The sequence below is a fragment of the Marmota marmota genome, unplaced genomic scaffold, assembly GCF_001458135.2.
Source record: "Marmota marmota marmota unplaced genomic scaffold, marMar, whole genome shotgun sequence".
Taxonomy (NCBI): domain Eukaryota; kingdom Metazoa; phylum Chordata; class Mammalia; order Rodentia; family Sciuridae; genus Marmota; species Marmota marmota.
The window spans coordinates 11,230,932-11,251,207 of NW_026000185.1; the positions used below are offsets into that span (position 1 = coordinate 11,230,932).

A 20,276-nucleotide genomic window follows, 5' to 3' on the forward strand; every position below is an offset into this window, starting at 1 on the left:
TTCTCCTTATCATGTCAATTACTCTTTTTTTGGTACTGGAGATTGAACTCGGGGGTGCTTTACCCTAGAGTTATATCCCTAGCATTAAAATAAATAAATAAATAAATATATAATATATATTATTATATATTATATTTTATATATATATTACATATATATTTTTTTAAGAGAGAGAGAGAGAGAAAATTTTAATATTTATTTTTTAGTTTTCGGCAGACACAACATCTTTGTATGTGGTGCTTAGGGGCTGGGGTGTGTGAGAGAAGTTCCCCGGGACCTGTGTCAGAGAGGACAAGGTGAGTGGCAGGTGGAATCCTGGCCTTCCTGTGCATGGGAAAAAGCAAGACCAACACATGCCCTGGGGATTCAGAGAAGGGACCGGAAAGGCCCCAAGACCTTGGAGGCTAAACAGTGAAGTCCCCACTTGGTGCAGTAGACCAGAGAGCCCAGGCTGGCCATCGACGCACAGGTCCGTCCGGGCCCTGGATGTTTGCTGGACCCTTTACTTTTTCCCAGCATTTACCTTGAAAGGTTCCAAGAACCCGGCAAGGGGAGACCTCTCCAGGGGACATCTGCGTGTCTGCCTCCTGGTCTCTCCCGTGGCCTTGCCATCCTGCCTCCTCTGTGTCTGCCCCCCCTGCCAGCTTATTTTCGGATGCATTTCAAAGTCAGCTGCAGATTGTGCACATCTTCCCCTGAGTTCTGCCTTCGCATTAACCAGACTTCAGATGTTTGTTTACAGTTTTCCCTCTCAAGAGTAAAATGTTCTATTTTTAGGTTTTTAAAAAATATTTAACATCCCAATTTAAGGTGTGTAGAAAAATCTGGATCTCTGACTTCCCCTGAGAAGCAGTGGAACTGGCCACCAGCAGGGAGCTGAGACCCGCCTGCCCGTCCTCTGCCTCCAGTGCCCAGGGCCAAGTGTCAGTGGTCTGTTTGTGTTACATTAGGGCCACCTCCCTCCCTCCTGTGACAGCCTGACCTCTCTGCCCGTGGCATTGGTTCTTANGCAGGGGTGGCAGCAGTACCGAGAGACCCCGCCTCTCATCAGTCCAGCTCTCCGTGGTGATGGCCAGATGTGCACTGGCCGTCCTGAGCTTGCCACTTACCACTGACCAACCCCGGTAGGAAGTGTCCTCTGGGGAGCTGTGCGGAAGGCGGGCACTCCGTGGCTCCGGTGGCGCAGCCTTTCCTTGGCTGCGTCCAGCCACCGCGCCAGCCGTTAGTTCAACCACTGGGTCCGGTCCCTCTGTCATTGGCTCATCCTGGGTTGGGCCCAGCTCATGTACCAGTCAATGTCACAGTAGTGACAGTGCTCACCTGGGTCCGGCCATCCCCGTGCCAGTCACTGATGCCAGAGGACTAGGTTGTCTCCCAGAGCCAGAGAATGATCTCAAATCCATGAACCACATGCAGTAAGAGTGGAGTGCGTTCCCCAGGGTAATACTGGGGCACGGTCACAGCAAGATGGCGGGAAGGATGAGTGGTTGGGAAAAAAATCTATCCATCAGCCACTCTGGCCATACCCGTCTTCTCAACCTGGATGGAGCTCTCAGACACTTCCCCGTCGGGATGGAATGGGGAGGAAGTGGTATGTTTTCTCTGAATTATGGAAGGGTTAAAAATTAGGAGGGAGAGAACAGCCTAATGGTTTGTGTGTTTCAAAGATTCAGCTTGTGGGTTATGTCTGCAGCGGGGTGGACCCCTAGGAGCCTGAGGGAGGGAGGGACCTTGATGACATCATATGTGGACTCCTAACTTTTGGCAAGCTCAAGGCCTCCAACTCGGAAGATAGGCTGTGACATCAGAGAAAGAGGAGGTCTAGCCACAGGGAGCTGACAAGCCATTATTAGCCCAGGTTGGTGGAAATTGGAGCAGCCCGAGCCCTCGGAGCCAGCTCCCTCCTCCAGCTCCTTGGACCCCTGTCTCCATGTCCCATCTGCTGTCACCTGCCAGGCTCTCTCTCCTGTGCTCAGCTTCCTTCTCTTTTGCACAACCTGGAAACTCGGGCTCAGGCCCCTGTGACCGGCATGTCCCTCAGTGTCCTGGATATTTTCCAGCTCTTATCTGCTTCTCTGTTGTGTCCTGGTTGCTATGGAATGTCCCCTTGTCACTGTCCTCTCCTGGGACAGCTCTTCCTCCTTGTCTCCTCTTTCCTTTCTCTGCCTGCCTTTCCAGCATTGGCATCCCCAAGTGCCACACGTGGTCCTCGGGAGACTCTACCGTTGGCTTAGAGTTCAGCCCTGAGTTTCGGGTCCGCTGTTGCATCTGTGTCCTGGACGAGTCAAACCCAAAATTCCCCAGACGGGTTTGTCTCCCCCAACCCACCCACCCAGTGTTCTCCTCCTGGTACTTTCCATCTTTGGTGATGGGGATAGTTGAGGTACCTGTGGCCAGAGCTAGACCCAGGAGATACCTCCATCTCCTTTCCCCCTCTCCCTGCTCTCAAATGTAGTAAGTCCTGGAATCCTGTTTTTTTTTTTTTTTTCAAAGTTGCTTATTTTTTTTGAGATGAGATATCTCACCATGCTGTCCTGGTGGCTTCAAACTGGGCTCAAGCAATCCTCCTGCCTCAGCCTCCTGAATTGCTGGGATTATAGCGTGCACCACTGTTCCTGGTTCCTGATATATTTCTTTCTTTTTTCTTTCCTGGTGGCACTAGAGATTGAATCCAGGAGTGCTCTGCCAACCACTGTGCTACATCCACAGCCCTTTATTTCTTATTTTGAGACAAGCTCTTACTAAGTTGCTGAGGCTGGTCGTAAACTTGTGATCCTCCTGTCCCAGCCTCCCAAGTCTCTGGGATCACAGATGTGCACCACCCTGCCTGGCGGCTGCTGCTGCTGCTGCCGCCGCCGCTGCCGCCGCAGCCTTTTTTAAAAGAGGAGGAAAAGTTTATTTGAGGGCTCACAGTTTCAGAGGTTCAGTCTGTGGTTGACCGACTCCATTGCCTGGGCCCAAGGTGAGGCAGAGCATCGTAGCATGGGGCATGGTAGAGGAGAACACTGCCCCTGGGTTTCTTAACAGGTCAAAAAAGCCCACTGGGGGCTGGGGATGTGGCTCAAGCGATAACGTGCTCTCCTGGCGTGCGCGGGGCACTGGGTTCGATCTTCAGCACCACATAAAAATAAATTAAAGATGTTGTGTCCACCGAAAACTGAAAAATAAATATTAAAAAAAAAAAAAAACCCACTGGTTTAGCTCCTCTGTTTTAATCCTTCTGGCCTCCAACCTCAGCCTCCCTGACTACCTCAGTGCCCCGCAACCGACTTTCTCTCCTGATGTTTCGTGTCCTCTTCCTCCTCCACCTTTGCCTGTCATATTCTTTCACCTGCTGCTCAGGCATCACCTGTCCTGGGAGGTCCCCCTCCTGACTCAGGTTGAGTTGGGGACTCCCTCCCCAAGCATCCTGGTCACTGCAGAAATACTTCTCATTTTCACTGTGGTGGCGGTTTCTCTGATCCTGAGTGTGTCCAAACACACCAACGTGTGTGCTCTACAGAGACGTCCGTGTCACGTGACGGTGTCCTGTGCCTGTGTTCTTGCACTCACCACGGATGGTACCTTACATCTCCACGTACACGGCCCCCTGAGGGGAAGCGGGGGTCTTGCGGACATTCTGTGTGGCTATCTGGGTCCTATGGTAGGTGCTCAGTAAAGATTCATGGAGTGAATCAATCTTAACCTGTGGAATGTGACAGCTGGGCTGTTTTTTGCTTGGATTTAGTTTCTGTTTGGGAGCAATATTTTATCACTTAATCCAGAATCAACTTCAAGAATTTGTCATTGTTGTTAAAGATGACCCAAATACGGGCCGTCACTTTGAAACCTTCTCTCCTAGACACCATGCCCCAGGAAGTGTGATCCCTTCCCCGTTTCTACCATGGAAGACTCGGGAAAGACTTTTGGCTCCGAGGAGGAAGAAGCGAGCTACTGGAAAGACCTGGCCATGACCTACAAGCAGAGGTGAGTCCTGCAGAGCCCAGCTGGCCTCCTGCTCCTGGGAGAGTTCTTATTGCTGGCCCGTTATGCACCTGCCCCGTGAAGGGCCCACCTTACCCTCAGAAGTGCCCCCTGAAGGAGCTGCTGTCGCCTGTTTTATAGATGAAGAGAGCCTCAGGGAAGGCAGCCTCCTGCCCAGGGTCACTGCCGGCGAGGCCCAGAGCTGGAATCAGCTGCAGGGCTGTGCCTGACCGCTCCGCCACCTGCGAGGGTGGAAACTCGGGCCGCTGTGACCCACAGCCAGTTCCTGGATGCCGTTGCACTCAGTTATAAATGGGGTTTTTAGAAAAGAACTTTCCCCTGTGCCTAACAAAACAGGTTGTTGGCAGATTTTAAAATCGGAAGCCAACGTTCAGTGGGCACGTCTGGAGCTGTGTGTGTGAGTCCAGTGCTTGTCCTTGTTGGACTCTTAGGATCTCCACGTGAGGTCTTGTTCCAGTCCCTCTCATTTCTTAGTTTGATTTAAAGTTTATTCAGGTTTGGTTTTGAAGGGAACAAGTCTCTTGAATTTTAAGGATTGAGAAGCCAGACAGACTTTTGGGATAGGCTGGGGACAGGCCTATGGTGGAGATACATGTATGAAATAATGTATGTAATAAATCTGCAGAGGATGAAATAAATCTGCAGAGGATACAAAATCCCAAGTATACTTGCTACATGTTGGTATATGCTGACTGACTGAGCGAATGGTGAGTTTGTTAAGAAATGGCTTTGAGTCGGGTACATGGGAGTTAGTTCCCAATTCTGTTTGATTTCTTGTGTGATGGTTAGACAAGTTACTCATCTTGTCTAAACCACATCTTTTGTGTAAAATGGAAGTACTGTCAGTGAAGAGGTGATCCGTGTCCCGCAGTGACGGGCACAGTGCAGCACATACTAGGTGCTCAGTAAATTATGATTTGACTTTGGGCGATTCTGCTGCAGGGCAGAGAATACGCAGGAGGAACTTCGAGAATTCCAAGAGGGAAGCCGAGAATATGAAGCTGAGTTGGAGACACAGCTGCAACAGATCGAGTCCAGGAACCGGGACCTGTTGTCAGAGAACAACCGCCTGCGCTTGGAGCTGGAGACGGTCAAGGTGAGGGCTGGGCGAGGTGTGCTCAGGCAGGGGCAGGCCTGCAGCAAGGACGGGCTAGAGGAGGGGCGCTGGGGGGTGTGGGCCAAGGCCAGGTCCCCTCTCCTGCAGGCCTGGGGGAGGGGTGGTCACTGCATTCTGTGCCCCTGTTGGATGGAGCTCTATGGGAAGCAAGTCACACCCGTGTCCAAGGCCTTTCCTGGAGCCCTGTGCTGATTTCCCAGGGCACATGGCAGGGAGCTCTTTCTGGATGTTGGATGGTCACTAGAGTTGCTGATCATCATGAGGCCCGGGGTTGTGCTGACCAGGATGGTAACCCCCAGCTACAGGTGGCTGTTGAAAAGGTAGTTAATGGGAACCCAGCCCTCGATGCCTCAGTCACACGTTTCTAGTGCTTCTTGGTCACCTGCGGCTCATGGGTGTCGTTAGTGGGCAGAGGCCTGCGGAACGGGTACCTCATTAGAGCGCTAGGGGACGTTTCCCAGTGCAGACCCTGCGGTCACCCCCTATCTGCAGTTTCACTTTCCATGGTTTTAGTTACCTCAGAATGTATTATATGGAAAATTCCAGACATAAACAATAGTTTTGAGTAACTTTTACTCTGCTTTATTGTTATAATTATTCTATTTTACTGTTATTAATTTCTTAAAGGGGATGAGTTAAACCTCATCATAGGGGTGTGTGTGTGTGAGATAAAACACCTCCACACAGGGTCGCAGACTGTCTGAAGTCTGGGGCATGGCTGAATGCCTTGGATGTGTCCCTATGGAGAAGGGAGAGCTGCCCTCTGGATGTGTGAGCCACGTGGTGCATTGTGGGTGTCTAAGGGCACCCTGGCCTCCCTCCAGCGCGTACCAGCGGGCATCTCCTTATCTCTGGGGTTGAAATAGCCAAAATTCTCTCCAGATGTGGCTGAGCCCGGGGAGCCAGTGCTCTGACGGGTGAAGACCATGCCTCCTGTGCGTTCTATAGGATTTAGCAGATGACCGTCGGGGGGCATCCTGTGCCCCAGAGACTGGCTCTCAGCCTGGCTGCCAGTCAGGACCACCAAGCCGGCGTCATAAACGCCAGGCAGACCTAGGCAGTTCCATCCTGTCTACCCCAGCTCTGCTCCACCGATTCTGAGATTCCACTTCTCAGTGATTTGGGGGCAGGGCCCTGTCATGTCTGTACGTGTCTGTCCACTTCTCTCTCTCCAAACACATTTTAAAACATATTTTTAAAAGTTTTTATTAGGGGCTGGGGTTGTGGCTCAGTGGTAGAGCACTTGTCTTGCACGCGTGAGGCACTGGGTTCAATCCTCAGCACCACATAAATAAATAAAGTATTGTGCCCATCTATAACTTAAAAACTTTTTTTTTATTATTTTTTTTTTATGAGTGCATTCTAGGCCTACCGAATAGTGGGGTTCATTCTGACCTAATCCTACTTGCATGGCATGTCGGGCAGTTAAGGAGATGGCGCTCTGTCCCATCGTTCTGCTGTGAGAGCCTTCTACGAGGAAGGTCTGCGTGGGTTGGAGAAGGCTTCATGTGGAGCTGAGAGGGACTTCAGCTGGGGTTGGAAGGGGGGGCGGTGTGTGTCTGTCTCTGTGTGCAGCCAGTAATGTGGTGCTTAGGGGCTGGGGTGTGTGAGAGAAGTTCCCCGGGACCTGTGTCAGAGAGGACAAGGTGAGTGGCAGGTGGAATCCTGGCCTTCCTGTGCATGGGAAAAAGCAAGACCAACACATGCCCTGGGGATTCAGAGAAGGGACCGGAAAGGCCCCAAGACCTTGGAGGCTAAACAGTGAAGTCCCCACTTGGTGCAGTAGACCAGAGAGCCCAGGCTGGCCATCGACGCACAGGTCCGTCCGGGCCCTGGATGTTTGCTGGACCCTTTACTTTTTCCCAGCATTTACCTTGAAAGGTTCCAAGAACCCGGCAAGGGGAGACCTCTCCAGGGGACATCTGCGTGTCTGCCTCCTGGTCTCTCCCGTGGCCTTGCCATCCTGCCTCCTCTGTGTCTGCCCCCCCTGCCAGCTTATTTTCGGATGCATTTCAAAGTCAGCTGCAGATTGTGCACATCTTCCCCTGAGTTCTGCCTTCGCATTAACCAGACTTCAGATGTTTGTTTACAGTTTTCCCTCTCAAGAGTAAAATGTTCTATTTTTAGGTTTTTAAAAAATATTTAACATCCCAATTTAAGGTGTGTAGAAAAATCTGGATCTCTGACTTCCCCTGAGAAGCAGTGGAACTGGCCACCAGCAGGGAGCTGAGACCCGCCTGCCCGTCCTCTGCCTCCAGTGCCCAGGGCCAAGTGTCAGTGGTCTGTTTGTGTTACATTAGGGCCACCTCCCTCCCTCCTGTGACAGCCTGACCTCTCTGCCCGTGGCATTGGTTCTTAACTTGGAGAGGACTCAGGGACAAACGCTGTACAGAGTGAAGGATTGCAGGCCGCCCTGTGGTTTGGAGAGCGCGGGACTCCCTGGAGGCCGAGTGTCCCTTGGTTACTGAGTAATTAGCTGCTTTAAGCCTGAGCCTGCAGAAGCCCTCTTCAGCACAACCACTGGCAGGAGGGAGACGCACAGCCTCCCAGGGAGGAAACGGATATCTCCGAGGACGAGTGCGCTGCCCCCAGTACGCATCTGTCCATCACCTAAGAGACGTGCTCGCGCGACGGGCTTCTGGACAAGTGGCCCATTCATGGCGCTGAAGCAGCGCCTGGCAGGAATCAGACAGAGCAGCTATTGAGGCCCCGTCAGCTGACGGCTCCTTCTGATCAGCCCCAAGTGAAGGCGCAACAAGACAGGACAGCTTGCCATGTCCCCAGTTCAGAGGACACCATCTGGATCTGGGGGGTAGAGAAGTCCGCTCCCTGCATCCTCTCGGAACCTGCAGTGTAGTCGCGGTGATGACCTGGGACCCCAGCGTGCTTAGAGACAGACGGCTCCAAGCAAAGGGTACAGGGCAGTCAGATCCCCACCTGGGAACTGGCCGGGCCGCCTCGGCCTGTCCAGGCCCTCGCTCTGCTCACAGCCAGGGATGGAGCAGCAGAGGGACCCTGGCGGCCCGCGGGAGGGTATGGAGTGCCCTCCTGTCACCACCCTGTGAATAACCGGCTGTTCTGCGGCCCGGGCACCATGATGTCACCCCCCAGCGCATCCGGACCGTGTCTAGCAACAGCTCTGTGTACTGGACCGAGTGGAGGAGAAGCTGGCCTTTGTTTTCAACTTTCCCAGTGGACCTTGGGCCTTTCTTGTGGGACGTGTCTTCTCTCATGTGTTTGTGGAATCCAGGAAGGGGGTGGGGCTGAGGGTGCCGCTCAGGGGTAGAGCCGTTGCCTAACACGGGGGACCTGGGCTGATCCCTGGCACCACAAGATGAAATACATAAATAAAATACAGAAGCAAGTGTGGGAAGGCTGTGTTGATGCAGAAAGGAATTTGAAAGACGAGCAAAAGTAGGAGAAAGCATGGGCGGCACGTCGGTGACCTGGAATGAAGTGGCTTAGGGCTGCTGAGTGTCACCGTGTTTGGTCCTGGGGATTGAACTCGGGACCCTCTACCCTGAGCTCTAACCCCGGTGCTATTTATTTAGAGACAGGGTCTCACTGAGTAGCTGAGTCTGGCTGAGAATGTGTGACCCTCCGCTTTGGCTTCCCAAGTCGCTGGATCACAGGCATCTGCCACCGTGTCTGGCTAGGGTCGTCTTAACACCACCAGCTCTAGTGGCGGGCTCAGTCTTGACTGGGTCATCTGCGGCCAGTGGGTTTGGGCTGGCTGTATAACTGAGCCTCAGTCCCCACTTCTCAGGCTGGCGCTGAGATCAACACGCAGTAAATGTAAACTGCTCCAAGTGGGCCACAGCCATCCCTGAGACGGCACCCGTGATTCCCTGACTTTGGAAAGTACCAGCCAGTCACCCCAACCTTCCTCTGGTACTTAGTGATCATTTTCCTTCCATTTCCTGATCTCCCTCCCTCCTTGCCCAAAAGTTTCCCGTAACTTCCCCTGTGCTGTAGGGGACTGTCCTGGGTCAAAGGACGTTGTCACACTGCTTGCCCGATGCCCTCCTCTCATCCTGATGCACAAGCACCGGTGGTCCCCGCTACTCGATGGTGCAGAACGCATGTTGGGCGAGGCTTCCTCTATCCATGGATACCTTAAATGGTTGGGGGGCTGTAGGGACCAGGTTTGGGAGTGGGCAGGTACCACATGCCGTGGGGGGGTGGGAGGTGGGAGGGAGCAGGAAGCACTTGGCATGTGGCTGGAGCACTAGGTCACGACATGCCTGCCACCTGTCCCCAGGGTCTTCTGTCACTCCCAGGATCCCAACCAGCGCCCTTCCCAGGGGATCTCCTGTCCCAGGAGCGTTGGAAGGAGGCGCCAGGAAGTCAGACTGGCGTGGCTCACCCTCTCTGGTTTCGTCCTTAGGAGAAGTTTGAGCTGCAGCACTCTGAGGGCTACCGGCAGATCTCCGCCTTGGAGGGCGACCTGGCGCAGACCAGAGCCGTTAGAGATCAGCTGCAGAAGTACATCCGGGAGCTGGAGCAGGTCAACGACGACCTGGAGAGAGCAAAGCGGTGCGTTGGGAGGGAGAGGACGGGGGGGGGGGGGGCTTTCCTCCTGCCCTTCACTCCAGCTCATTGGCACCAGGCACAGAGAGCTGGGCAGTGACTGGGCAGAGCCAGTGCCCTTTGGGGTCTCGTGGGGGAAACGGACAGTAGGCAGGCATGAGCTCGCTAATTACAGCAAGAAATGCTGGAAGGCCAGGAGCTGGGGGACTGTAATAGGATGAATTAATTTGGCCATTGGTGGGAGACGGTCAGGCAAAGCCTCCCACAGGAAATGCCATTTAGGCCAAGACTGAAGGCCTGAATAGCCGTTATCCAGGAAGGGAAGCGAGGTAAAAGCATTCCAGGCAGAAGGATGAGCATGTGCTAAGGTCCTGAGGTAGGCAGGAAAGGAACACATTAACAAAACAGTATTCCCTAAACTGATGTTGTGTGGTTTAGCAGAACACAATATTTATGGGATGATTACTCTCTCTATAGGCACTTTTTCATTTAAAGAAAACTCTTTTTAAAAATATTAAAAGTATTCTGTACCCCTATAAATATGTACAATTAAATAATTTATATATAAATTACAGTGAAATGTGCAGATCTCAAGTGTACAATTCAATTAGTTTTGAAAAATGCTCCCATTCATGAAGCCCACACTCCTACTGAGATACGGAGCACTTTGATTTTTCCAGAGTTCCTTCTGTTTTAGTGGTTGCTTTGGGGATGACTGTACACTTCTCCAGTTTTTCAGTCTTAAGTTGATATTGTATCTCTTCCTTTTTTTTGCATCTACAAATCTGTTGAATAGAGCTGATACATCCAGGAGTGCTGAGGAATTCATACTACATTGTTATAACTTTTGCTTTAAAAAGTCATATGAAGAAATTAAGAGGATGGAAAAATAGTCTCCCACATATTTATCATGTCTGGTGCTTGGTGCTCTTCATTCCTTCCTGAAGCTGTTTCCATCCGACTCCACACCCCTCCAGCTTTAAGAACGTCCTTAGGGTTTCTGGTGGCGTAGCTTCTATCCGAAAATATCTTTGCCTTCATCCACGAAGGGTGTTTTCACTAGGTGTGGGTTCTGACTAGGACTTTGGTTTTGTGTTTTCGACTAGCACCTCTAGGTGATTTCATTGTCTTGGCCTCCGTTTCTGATCACAGTTGGATCATTCCTACGTTACTGCCCAAGTGTGAAGTGCTGCCTTCTGGCTGCTCTCAGATTCTGTTTCGTGGTGTTCAGGGTGGACTAGAAGGCACCTCGCTCTGTGTGTGTGTGTGTGTGTGTGTGTGTGAGATTTTTAAGTTCTTTGTCTTGGCTTCTCAAGTTGCACAGTTTTATTATTCTAGTTTCAAGTTCACAGAGTTCCCTTCTCTAATCTGCTATTAAACTGTATCAAATAATGTTTGATTTTAGATGTATTATGTTTTCACATCAAGAACTTTCATTTGATTCGTATGTGTATAGATATAATTTCTATTCCTCTACTGAGATTTCTTCCTGTGCATCCTTGAGCATAGTTACAATATCTATTTTAAAATCCTTTTCTGCTGTTTCCAACATCTGGGTTGTATCAGGTTTGCTTTCCAGTGATTGCCTTTTCTCCTGAGTTGGATCACATTTTTCTTGCATTTTACAAGTCTAGTAATTCTGGGTAATATTTTGGACATCGTGATTCACATATTAGGTGGAATTTTCTTACTGTTATTATTTTGTTCTTTGGTCTGTTTTTTCAAGTATAACTTGGCTGAATTTACATTCCAAACTGTCTCCCGTCTGGGCAGTAACTGAGATCTATTTTGGTTTTTTTGTTTTTTTTTTAAAGCCTTACTGGGTGCTCTGAGTTTGCCTCCTGCACATGCGGTTTAGGGGTCCGCCAGAGAGGTGGCGAGAGTGTGTGGGCAGCATTCGAGGCTTTCTCCTGTGGCTGGATTTCTCTTGTGGGGCCTTAGGTCTGAAGCTTGGAAATGGGTCATGTTCCCCAGTGCTGTTCCCTTCTCCCAAGTATTGGCTTCCTTCTGCTTCTGCCAGTGCCTTCAGATAGTTGTTTTTGCACATTTTCCCCAGCGTTTATAGTTGCAATCTGTAGGAGGCTTAGTCTGATACCAACTGGCTCATTATTATCAGAAGTGGGACCTCCTTTCTTGTCAATTTGTAAGAGTTCTTTGTTCATTTTTGGTGCTAACCTTTTGTCCTTTATTGAAAAATTGTATTTTTCCAGAATAATCTTTTTCTTCTTTTTTTATTTGGCACCAGGGATTGAACCCCTGGGGTGCCTAACCACTAAGCTACATTCCCAGCCCTTTATATTTCATCTTGAGACAGAGTCTTGCTACATTTCTGGGGCTAGCCTTGAACTTGTGATCCTCCTGCCTCAGCCTCCTTGACCTTGCTAGGATTATCGGGTATGAGCCACTGTTGCCTGGCCCAAAATAATCATTTTTGTCTGACTTTTGTCCATCTTTTTTTTTTTTTTTTGAGAGAGAAAATTTCTTTTTTTTTAAATATTTATTTTTTAGTTCTTGGCGGACACAACATCTTTGCTGGTATGTGGTGCTGAGGATCGAACCCGGGCCGCACACATGCCAGGCGAGCGCACTACCGCTTTAGCCACATCCCCAGCCCCTGTCCATCATTTTCCATACAAATATTTTCCATTTCCAGGTCATCAGTTATATCTCCTTTTATAGCTTCGTTTCCTCTCTTTCTCTTTTTACAAAATCTTTTTATTGTTTATTTTCTTACATTTACTGCCTTAATTCACCTAGAGTTTATTTTTTATATCTAGGATGAGATATGGGATCAACCTTATTTTCTTTAGGTGGATAACCCGTTTTTATGGTGCTGTTTAATAAACACCCCGTCTTTCCCCCACCCTGATTTGAAGCTGATGTTATGTTAATCTCCCTTACATCCTGGGGTCTAATTCTGGATTCTCCGTTTGGTCCAATATACCGTTTGTGAATGGCTCCACCAATACCCTGGGGACTTGAGCACTGTGGCTTTGTAGTAGGCAAAGCCACATTCGACTGTTGGCAAGCTACTGGCATGCTGTCATTTCCACCCCCGTATGGCTGGTCACAGCAAGTTACATGGCCATGCTGCATCAAAGAGTGTGGGTGCAGAGAGGGAAGAGGAATTGGGACCATTGATGGTCCTCCCCCAACAGGTAGTGCATCACACAGTTCAGAAACGATAGACAAAGGAGTAGTTCAATTTTTTTTTAATGCAAATTCAAGTCAATAAAAATCGACATTCGTCTTATCTCCTTTCTCTATCTAACCCATAGAAGAGCGAGGTGCACGTGCTGTTACGCATTGGAGAATCTTGGAGATAGATCGATAGATCTTCAGAATCTTGGAGGTCTATTGTTGTAGGACACAAGTATTCTTTGTTCTTTTCCCCCCAAGTAGAATATTACATATGTATGGACAGTTGGTATCATGTGGTAGGATGCCATAGTAATTTATTTACCGAGTCCCCAGTGGATGGATATCGCTCTTGAATTTTTGGTCTTTTACAGTGATAAGCACTGCTGTGTCAAATGACTACTCACAGATACAGACTGTAGAATAAAGTCCCAGGAGCTAAACTGGTGTTTCTGAGGATATATGCATTTGTGATTTTGGCTGGGTTATTCTCCATCTGCTGGGTCCAGCGTAGGTCCCCAGCATCCCTGCTGGGTCTCCTTACCTCTCTCTAGCACACCTTGCCTTGAGTGGAAGGTACTTCCCTACCCTTTGACTGGGCGTGGCCATGTGACTTGCTTTGATCAATGAGATTTGGGTGGAAATGACTGGATGTGTATGAATGGCTGTTTTAGAAATAGCTTCACAGTAGTTTTCAAGCTTAGGATTTCTTCCTAAGAGGTGAGAAACAGGCTGATTTCTGAATCGTAAGTGACTTTGAGTTTCTTTTCATATACTGCAGAACTATGTCATTTCCCTTACTCTGGACTGTCCTGGGGGTCAGACCAGGGCCTCCCTCGTGCTGGGCAGCCATCTACCAGCGAGCTCCAGCTCCAGCTATGTCTTTGGTTGGTGGGTTTTTTGTTGTTGTTGTTTGCTTTTCATTATTCTCAGGATGTTCTTATATACCTGATATGAGTTGGAAGTGTTGGGAGCTGGCCCTGGTCCCCGGCTTTGCCCGTGGTGTCTTTACTGGTGCGTCGGCTTTTGGCTTCCGCGTAGCCCTGCTCCTTGCTCAGTCCTGGCGCCACTTAGCCGCTTTTCTTCTGGCATTTTTTCTCCTTCCTTTCTTTGTCCCTCCTCTTCTCTCTCAGTGAAGAAGTAGCGGCCCAAGGCACCATGACGGGACTGATGAATCTCTAGAATGCCAAGCTTTGTTGTTTCACAGGAACTGTAACGTGAAGATTTTATTATGAACGTTGAACAGTCCCATTTGGGAAACAGGACATTCTGTTGCAGCAACGGCACTTTTCAGCACCATCGGCGGTCCTTCCTGTCCTGATGCTGCACACCTGTACAAGTAGTGATTCACCTTCCACGGGGGAGGGGACCTTGGGCAAGGATGGGTTGAAAGACTGGGGGCCTCACTAGAAGACGCTAAATTTAAATACAACCCTTAAAAGTTATTTTATTTCATACATAAGCGTTAAGACACCAAAAATTTCCACAGAAATTAAAATGGATTGATCTTATCACCTGCGTGTTTTTATCTGATAAATCTGTTGTTTTCCGGAAAACCGTTTCCCTATCTGACTCTCTTCAAGCTCTTAACAGTACACGACAGTAGCAGCTTCCAGCCGTTAATCCTTGCACATTTTACTCTTCTAGTAAATACACTTATAATTGATCAGTCGACAGGTAGAATCTCAACATGTAGAGCCCAGGAGGTAATTTTAACTTGGGTTATCATCAGGATGCTGACCTTTTATTGGAAAGCAAATTCTGCAGTAGTCACAGTGACTCTGAAGGACGTGGCTTGCCAGTATTATCAGTAAAGAAGTAGCGGCCCAAGGCACCATGTGACCAGTGCCATCGTGCTGGTCACGCACGTCACAAGACTGCGGACGCTAGAGCAAAAATGGCAGGAACGCCGCTGAGGTCTTCAGTTCTCCGTCGTTCCAGAAGCCAAATACTCGATTTGGAGCAAATACTGAGTTTAAGTTTCTGACGCCGATGGCATTTATCTTGGGCTGCACCAAGAGTTTGGAATCCAACCCCCCTTTTCCAGGCGGCCGCCTAAGCCTAGACCTGAACTGGCCATCTTCCCCCAGGGTGTGTGGTGCTGCTGGACCATGTGCCGTGGTTATTTTTGCCTCTACCTCTGGATCTGAAGTCCCCCCGGGCTGCCTGTCCTTCTCACCAGGACCTGCCGTCATTCAGTACTGAGGCTCTAGGGTAGCATGTCTTCTCCCTGCTAGGGCCAGCTCCCCGAGGACTGAACCTGGGGCCTCACCAGGGGGCGACACCCCAACCGCTCTCCAGCCGTTCTTGTTTCATTATCACGTGATCTTTCAAGTCTTCCGCCCCAGTCCTGTGTCTTTGTGAAAATGGTAGCAGGTTTGTCATGAGCTCCTTCCTGATACTGGGTCCTCCGCTTCACGAACTGCACGTCTGTGTTTCCTCGGCGTCTTGTGTCCTTGGGTGTTCGTTGTCACAGGATTCCTAGATGTGCGACGTTCATGGTCGTGTGAGGGCATTTTAACTGGTTCTTGTGCTCCTGGGTGCGATCCTTTTGTTGTTTTGAATTAGCCTCTTCTGGTGAATTATCCCACTTCTTCCAAAGACTCTCCCAGGGTGGGTACGAATGTGACTCCAGGTAGACGTTGAAGGAGGGAAGGAATCCCAGCTTGCTTTGCAGGCAAAGGGACAAGGACACTCAGGCCTCCATGGAGAAGCTTGGTGTCGGTTCCTGGTTCATGCCAAGCGTGTTTCCAGCCACCAGGGACTATAGTTAGCAGGGCGGTAAAGGCCCTCTGGAGACCAACACAGGTCACAAATAAAAGTCTCTGGGGGGAGAGCGCTTGCCTAGTGTGCGTGAGGCCCTGGGCTTCTTCCCCAGCACCGCAAAGACAAAATCACTGGCGCTTGGTGTGGCGCCCCTGCGGGTGCTCTTCGTCTTCTTTTATCCCCCAGCTCTTACCTGGGGACACCACTGCCATGCCTGCTTCACACGCGAGGAAGCGGAGACCCAGAGAAAGAAGCTTGCCAGAGCCAAACTCTTCCCTCCATTACGGCCCTTCTCAGCCCCCTCACTGCTGTGCCGCAGGGTGACGTCCTCTCTGTTCACAGGGATTGTTGGCAGGGCAGCTGGCCTGGGCTGGGCCTTCAGAGCTTTCTAAAGTAATTGCGCTGTCTCTTCTGCCTGTTTAAACGAGTGTTGCTGAATTGCATCAGTGTTTATTAGGCAGTTCTCTGTACTAGTTTGCATTGTGAACTTCCAGGAGAAGGCGGAGCTGGCTACTCACCAGGGACTGGGTGGGTCATGTCCTCTGCTGAGGCCCTGGCTGGTTGCTGGGGCAGTGTGCACAGTGCCTTACTCACCTCTGTGCTCCTGGGTGACTCCCATTCCTCAGTCAGCAGCCTGAGCCCCTGAGGCTAAAGGACCTGCCTAGGTCTGTGGCTTGGGTCCCTGAGGCTAAGGGACCTATCCCAGTCTGGCATGTAGGAAGCCCAGTGCTGGGACTTGGGCCCAGGTATATCTGACCTGCAGTGTCTCCTGGGTCTGTAGGTACCGGTGGACGCTGCCCCTTGCCCTCCTGGACAGCTTTGCTTTTCTCTTATCTAGAGCCACCATCATGTCTCTGGAAGACTTTGAGCAGCGCCTGAATCAAGCTATTGAAAGAAACGCCTTCCTGGAAAGTGAACTTGATGAGAAGGAGAACCTTCTAGAGTCCGTCCAGCGGCTGAAGGACGAAGCCAGAGGTCAGGAGGGCCTGGGCCTTGTCCTGCAACTTCACGGGTGTGGTCCTCTCTTCCTCCCTGACAGTACCTGTCCCCTGGCCTTGCCCAGCGCTGCCTTCCCTGGAGACCCGTTCCCCTCTCTGCACCCAGTTAGCCAGGCAGAGGACCGGGACCACCCTGGGCAGTCCCTTGCCTTGGTCCCTCTCCAACCTCAGAATTGTCAGCTGCCCTCAGTGTTTAGGGATCATCTGTAAACCCCCCCCCTTCGGTATTCACAGAAATAGCTTTAGGGTTCACAGATTAAGGGCTTGCTTTGGGGTTTTGCCTCGGCAGCAGAATTCATTTCAGGAAAGATGCTTCTTAGTCCGTAATCGACACAGGAGCCAAGCCAAGCTGGCTTGGACCTCAGTAGGAGCACAAGAGTTTCCTCCTGGTGGAATGGCCTCATGTGACTTAGAACTCTGAACCTCGTCCGCGTGAGTGTGGCGGTTCCTGACTTAAGGCTTTTGGACTCACCACTGCGTGCATTCATGAGACGTCCAGGATGACTTTTTTTGAAGTCCTAGTTGTTTATAAGATTGATTTGATTTCTGATATGTAGTAAGTAGGTAGGGGATTTAAGAGAACAACGAAAAACCCCAACTGTTACATTTAAAAAGTACCACTGAAGTTTTAGGTTTTGAACCAGTTCAGATTTTCAGATTAGGGATGTTCAGCCAGTGAAATCTATGTAAATATTTTCCAAATTTGGAAAAAACTACAAAATCTGAAGCACTTCTGGTCCCAGCATTCTGGAATAAGGAATGTCAACTGTAGTAACTGCTACACCATCATGAAGTGGCTGAAAATATTACTTAGGTATGGTTTATGGAACGTTAGACATTTGTTAAAATGAAACAAGGGTTAGAGGCAGTAGGGAGTGGCGGGGTCTCTGGAGAAGGACAGAAACCCTATCTAGAGGGGCAGCTCACTCCTCCCACAAGGAGTGTGGGCTCATGACACAGATGTGGCCATTCTTCACCAGAGACCTTCTTTCCAAATATGTAATCCCCCGTTTTAGATGAATGGATGAAAAAAAAAAAGTGGTATAAATACACAATGGAGTTTTATTCAGCCATAAAAAAAGAATGAATGTCCTTTGCAGGAAAATGGATGGAACTTGAGAGTGTTCTGTGAAACTCAGAAAGTCAAGGGTCTTGTACTTTCTCTCATATGTGGAAATTCGAAAGGAAAAAGGAAAAGAATGGTTGGGGGGAATCTCGTGAAAATTGAAGGGACACCAGCAGAGGGGAGGGACCAGGGGGCGGGGAAATACTGAGGAGCCATATTGACCAAAGTGTACGTCGCATTGTGTGCCTGTAGAGTGTGTGACAGTGACTCCCACTGTTGTGTGTGGTTGTGATGCACCAGTAAAACACTGGAGGGTTTTAAATATAAAAGGGGAACGATGCTACAACCCAGAAGAAAAGGGTTGAGAAGATGTCCCAAGTGTTGGCACCACTCAGGAGTCACGGGGCATTGGGCGGGGAGCAGTGCTTCTGGGGGAACGCACACCCTCATTGCACTGGGACCCTGTGTGCACTGCTGCGTTGAATTTCTTTAACAATAAAAGACGTAACGTGTCGCTACCGCAGTTTTAAACATTTTTAAACCTTTTTTTTTTTTTTTTAACTCAGAAACCAGATCACATAGTTGGCCAAGCTGCTCGGCAGGGTCGCGAGGGTCTCCCTCCACCTGGGGCTTCCTCCTGGAGTTTTCTCCCCTCTCCTTGTGGGCCACCCCCCCACCCCCCCCACCCCAAAGCAGGACTCCCATTTCTGGATTCTTCTCCTGGTGCAGATTTGCGGCAGGAGCTGGCTGTGCAGCAGAAGCAGGAGAAGCCCAGGACGCCCATGCCCAGCTCGGCCGAAGCTGAGAGGACAGACACAGCCGTGCAGGCCACGGGCTCCGTGCCGTCCACGCCCATAGCACATCGAGGACCCAGCTCCGGCCTAAACACACCGGGGACGTTCAAACGTGGTGAGGCAACGGGGGATCCGCAGGGTGGTGGTTTCACGCAGCTTGGCCCACTGAGAACCTGGGTGGGTCCTGGGTGAGGGGACTTGGGCCGGGCTGGACGGCAGGGGCAGTCTGGGGCACTCGGCATGCCAGGGCACTGTGGTGAATGAGGGGAGTGTCCAGGATGTGAGGCAGTAGGGAGTGGCGGGGTCCGTGGTGAAGGACAGAAACCCTATCTAGAGGGGCACCCACTGCTCACTCCTGCCATAGGAAGTGGGCTCCGTCCCGCAGATGTGGCCATTCTTCACCAGAGACCTTTTCAAATATGAAATCCCCCAGTTGAATGACCAATAAAGAAGTGTGAAAAGCATCGTGGACACAAAGCCTTGTGGGCTGGGCCTGTGACCCCAGCAGCTTGGGAAGCTGAGGCAAGAGAATCGGGCTTGAGGCTGGCGGGGGCCACTCAGTGAGGCCCCCAGCTCGAAAGTCAAAGCCTCGTGGGACCAGCAGCTCCTCCATCCCAAGGGGACCCAGGAAACTGTGCTGAGCGGCAGGACCAGAGAGGTTTGAATTCTGCCCCGTGCTGAGTGCTCAGCTGGGACACCCTGATCAGGCCACAGACAGCCAGGACCAAAGGACAGGTCTGCTGGCCATCGAGCTTGAAGGGCTCTGCGTGTGGCCTCACTGTACTCGCCTTGGGCCCTTGATGTCAGAGCTATCCCCATCTGGAGAGAGTGGAGACCGAGGCCCTGCGTCCCAGAGCTGCCCGGCATCCTTCGGAAGTCAATGGCAGAGTTGGGGTGGGAACCCAGGCAGGCTGGCTCCAGGGCCCATAACTCGTCCCCTGGCGTCGAAGAGGTGGGGGAGGGTCCTAGAGTCCTGCCTGGAGCACTTTCCCTCTCTTCCAGGAGTCCTGAGCAGGACTCCTGGGGATGAGTTGAAGTCTCCTCCACGGGCACCTCAGGTTTGGCTGGTCTGGGTGACTTTGCCTTTCTGACCAGCACCCAGGAGCGGCTGGTCCACGGAGCCACTTTGGGGAGGGGTCTCTGCCGAGCAGAGTGCTTTGTGCTCCGACTCGCTTCCTGTGTAAATGTCACATTTACACAGCTAATGTGAGAGCTAGCTGCCTGGAACAGGTGCCGGGGCTGGCTGTGTGGACTCCTAGGGTTTCAAGAGGACTTCGACAAAATGAACGTGTGAACATAGGTGCTCGGTGGGGTCTTCACAAGGAGCAGAGTCAGTCGTCAGCAGGTCTCGGCACATCACTCAGCTACCTCCTGGTCAGAGAGAAGGCAGCCGCTTCCCTCCCGCCCCCACTGCCTCAGATCTGGACGTGTCAGAACACGGGTGAAGGCTGGTGTGTGACACACGCTTCTCTTTGCACACCCAGGTCTGAAGGCTGGTGTGTGACACGCACTTCTCTTTGCACACCCAGGTCTGGACAACTCCAACAGTGGGACCCCCCTCACACCTGCAGCCCGGATTTCAGCCCTCAACATCGTGGGGGACCTGCTTCGGAAAGTAGGGGTAAGGCCCTGCACACACCAGGCCCTCTCCCCTGTGGCTGGTCCATCCCTGAGCAGGTCGGCTTCTCCTGTGGCAGTTGCCAGAGCCCCGAGCCCCGAGCCGGCCTTCCCTCTCACCTCGCCCAGGGTGTATCTTTATTTTCCTTGAACCATTTTCCCCTTCAATTCAGGCTGATTTTTTTTTTTTTTTCTTACTATGAAAAAACTGAGGGCCATTTGTAAATGGCTTTCTCTCCTTGGTTTCTCAGGGAGTTTAATGGACC

General features: G+C 50.9%; 1 protein-coding gene across 2 annotated transcripts in view; it reads left to right on the top strand.

Moving 5' to 3' along the window:
* Positions 1-3,488: 3,488 nt before the first annotated feature.
* Nde1 (nudE neurodevelopment protein 1) overlaps positions 3,489-20,276 on the top strand; it is a 34,194-nt gene continuing 17,406 nt past the window's right edge. For both annotated transcript variants that reach the window (XM_015491100.2, XM_015491101.2), the window contains exons 1-7: positions 3,489-3,643; positions 3,842-3,966; positions 4,927-5,080; positions 9,489-9,637; positions 16,374-16,510; positions 18,329-18,508; positions 19,923-20,014. In XM_015491100.2, the coding sequence (XP_015346586.1) occupies positions 3,641-3,643; positions 3,842-3,966; positions 4,927-5,080; positions 9,489-9,637; positions 16,374-16,510; positions 18,329-18,508; positions 19,923-20,014 (840 nt within the window). In that variant the 5' untranslated portion in view covers positions 3,489-3,640. The remainder of the gene's footprint in view (positions 3,644-3,841; positions 3,967-4,926; positions 5,081-9,488; positions 9,638-16,373; positions 16,511-18,328; positions 18,509-19,922; positions 20,015-20,276) is intronic.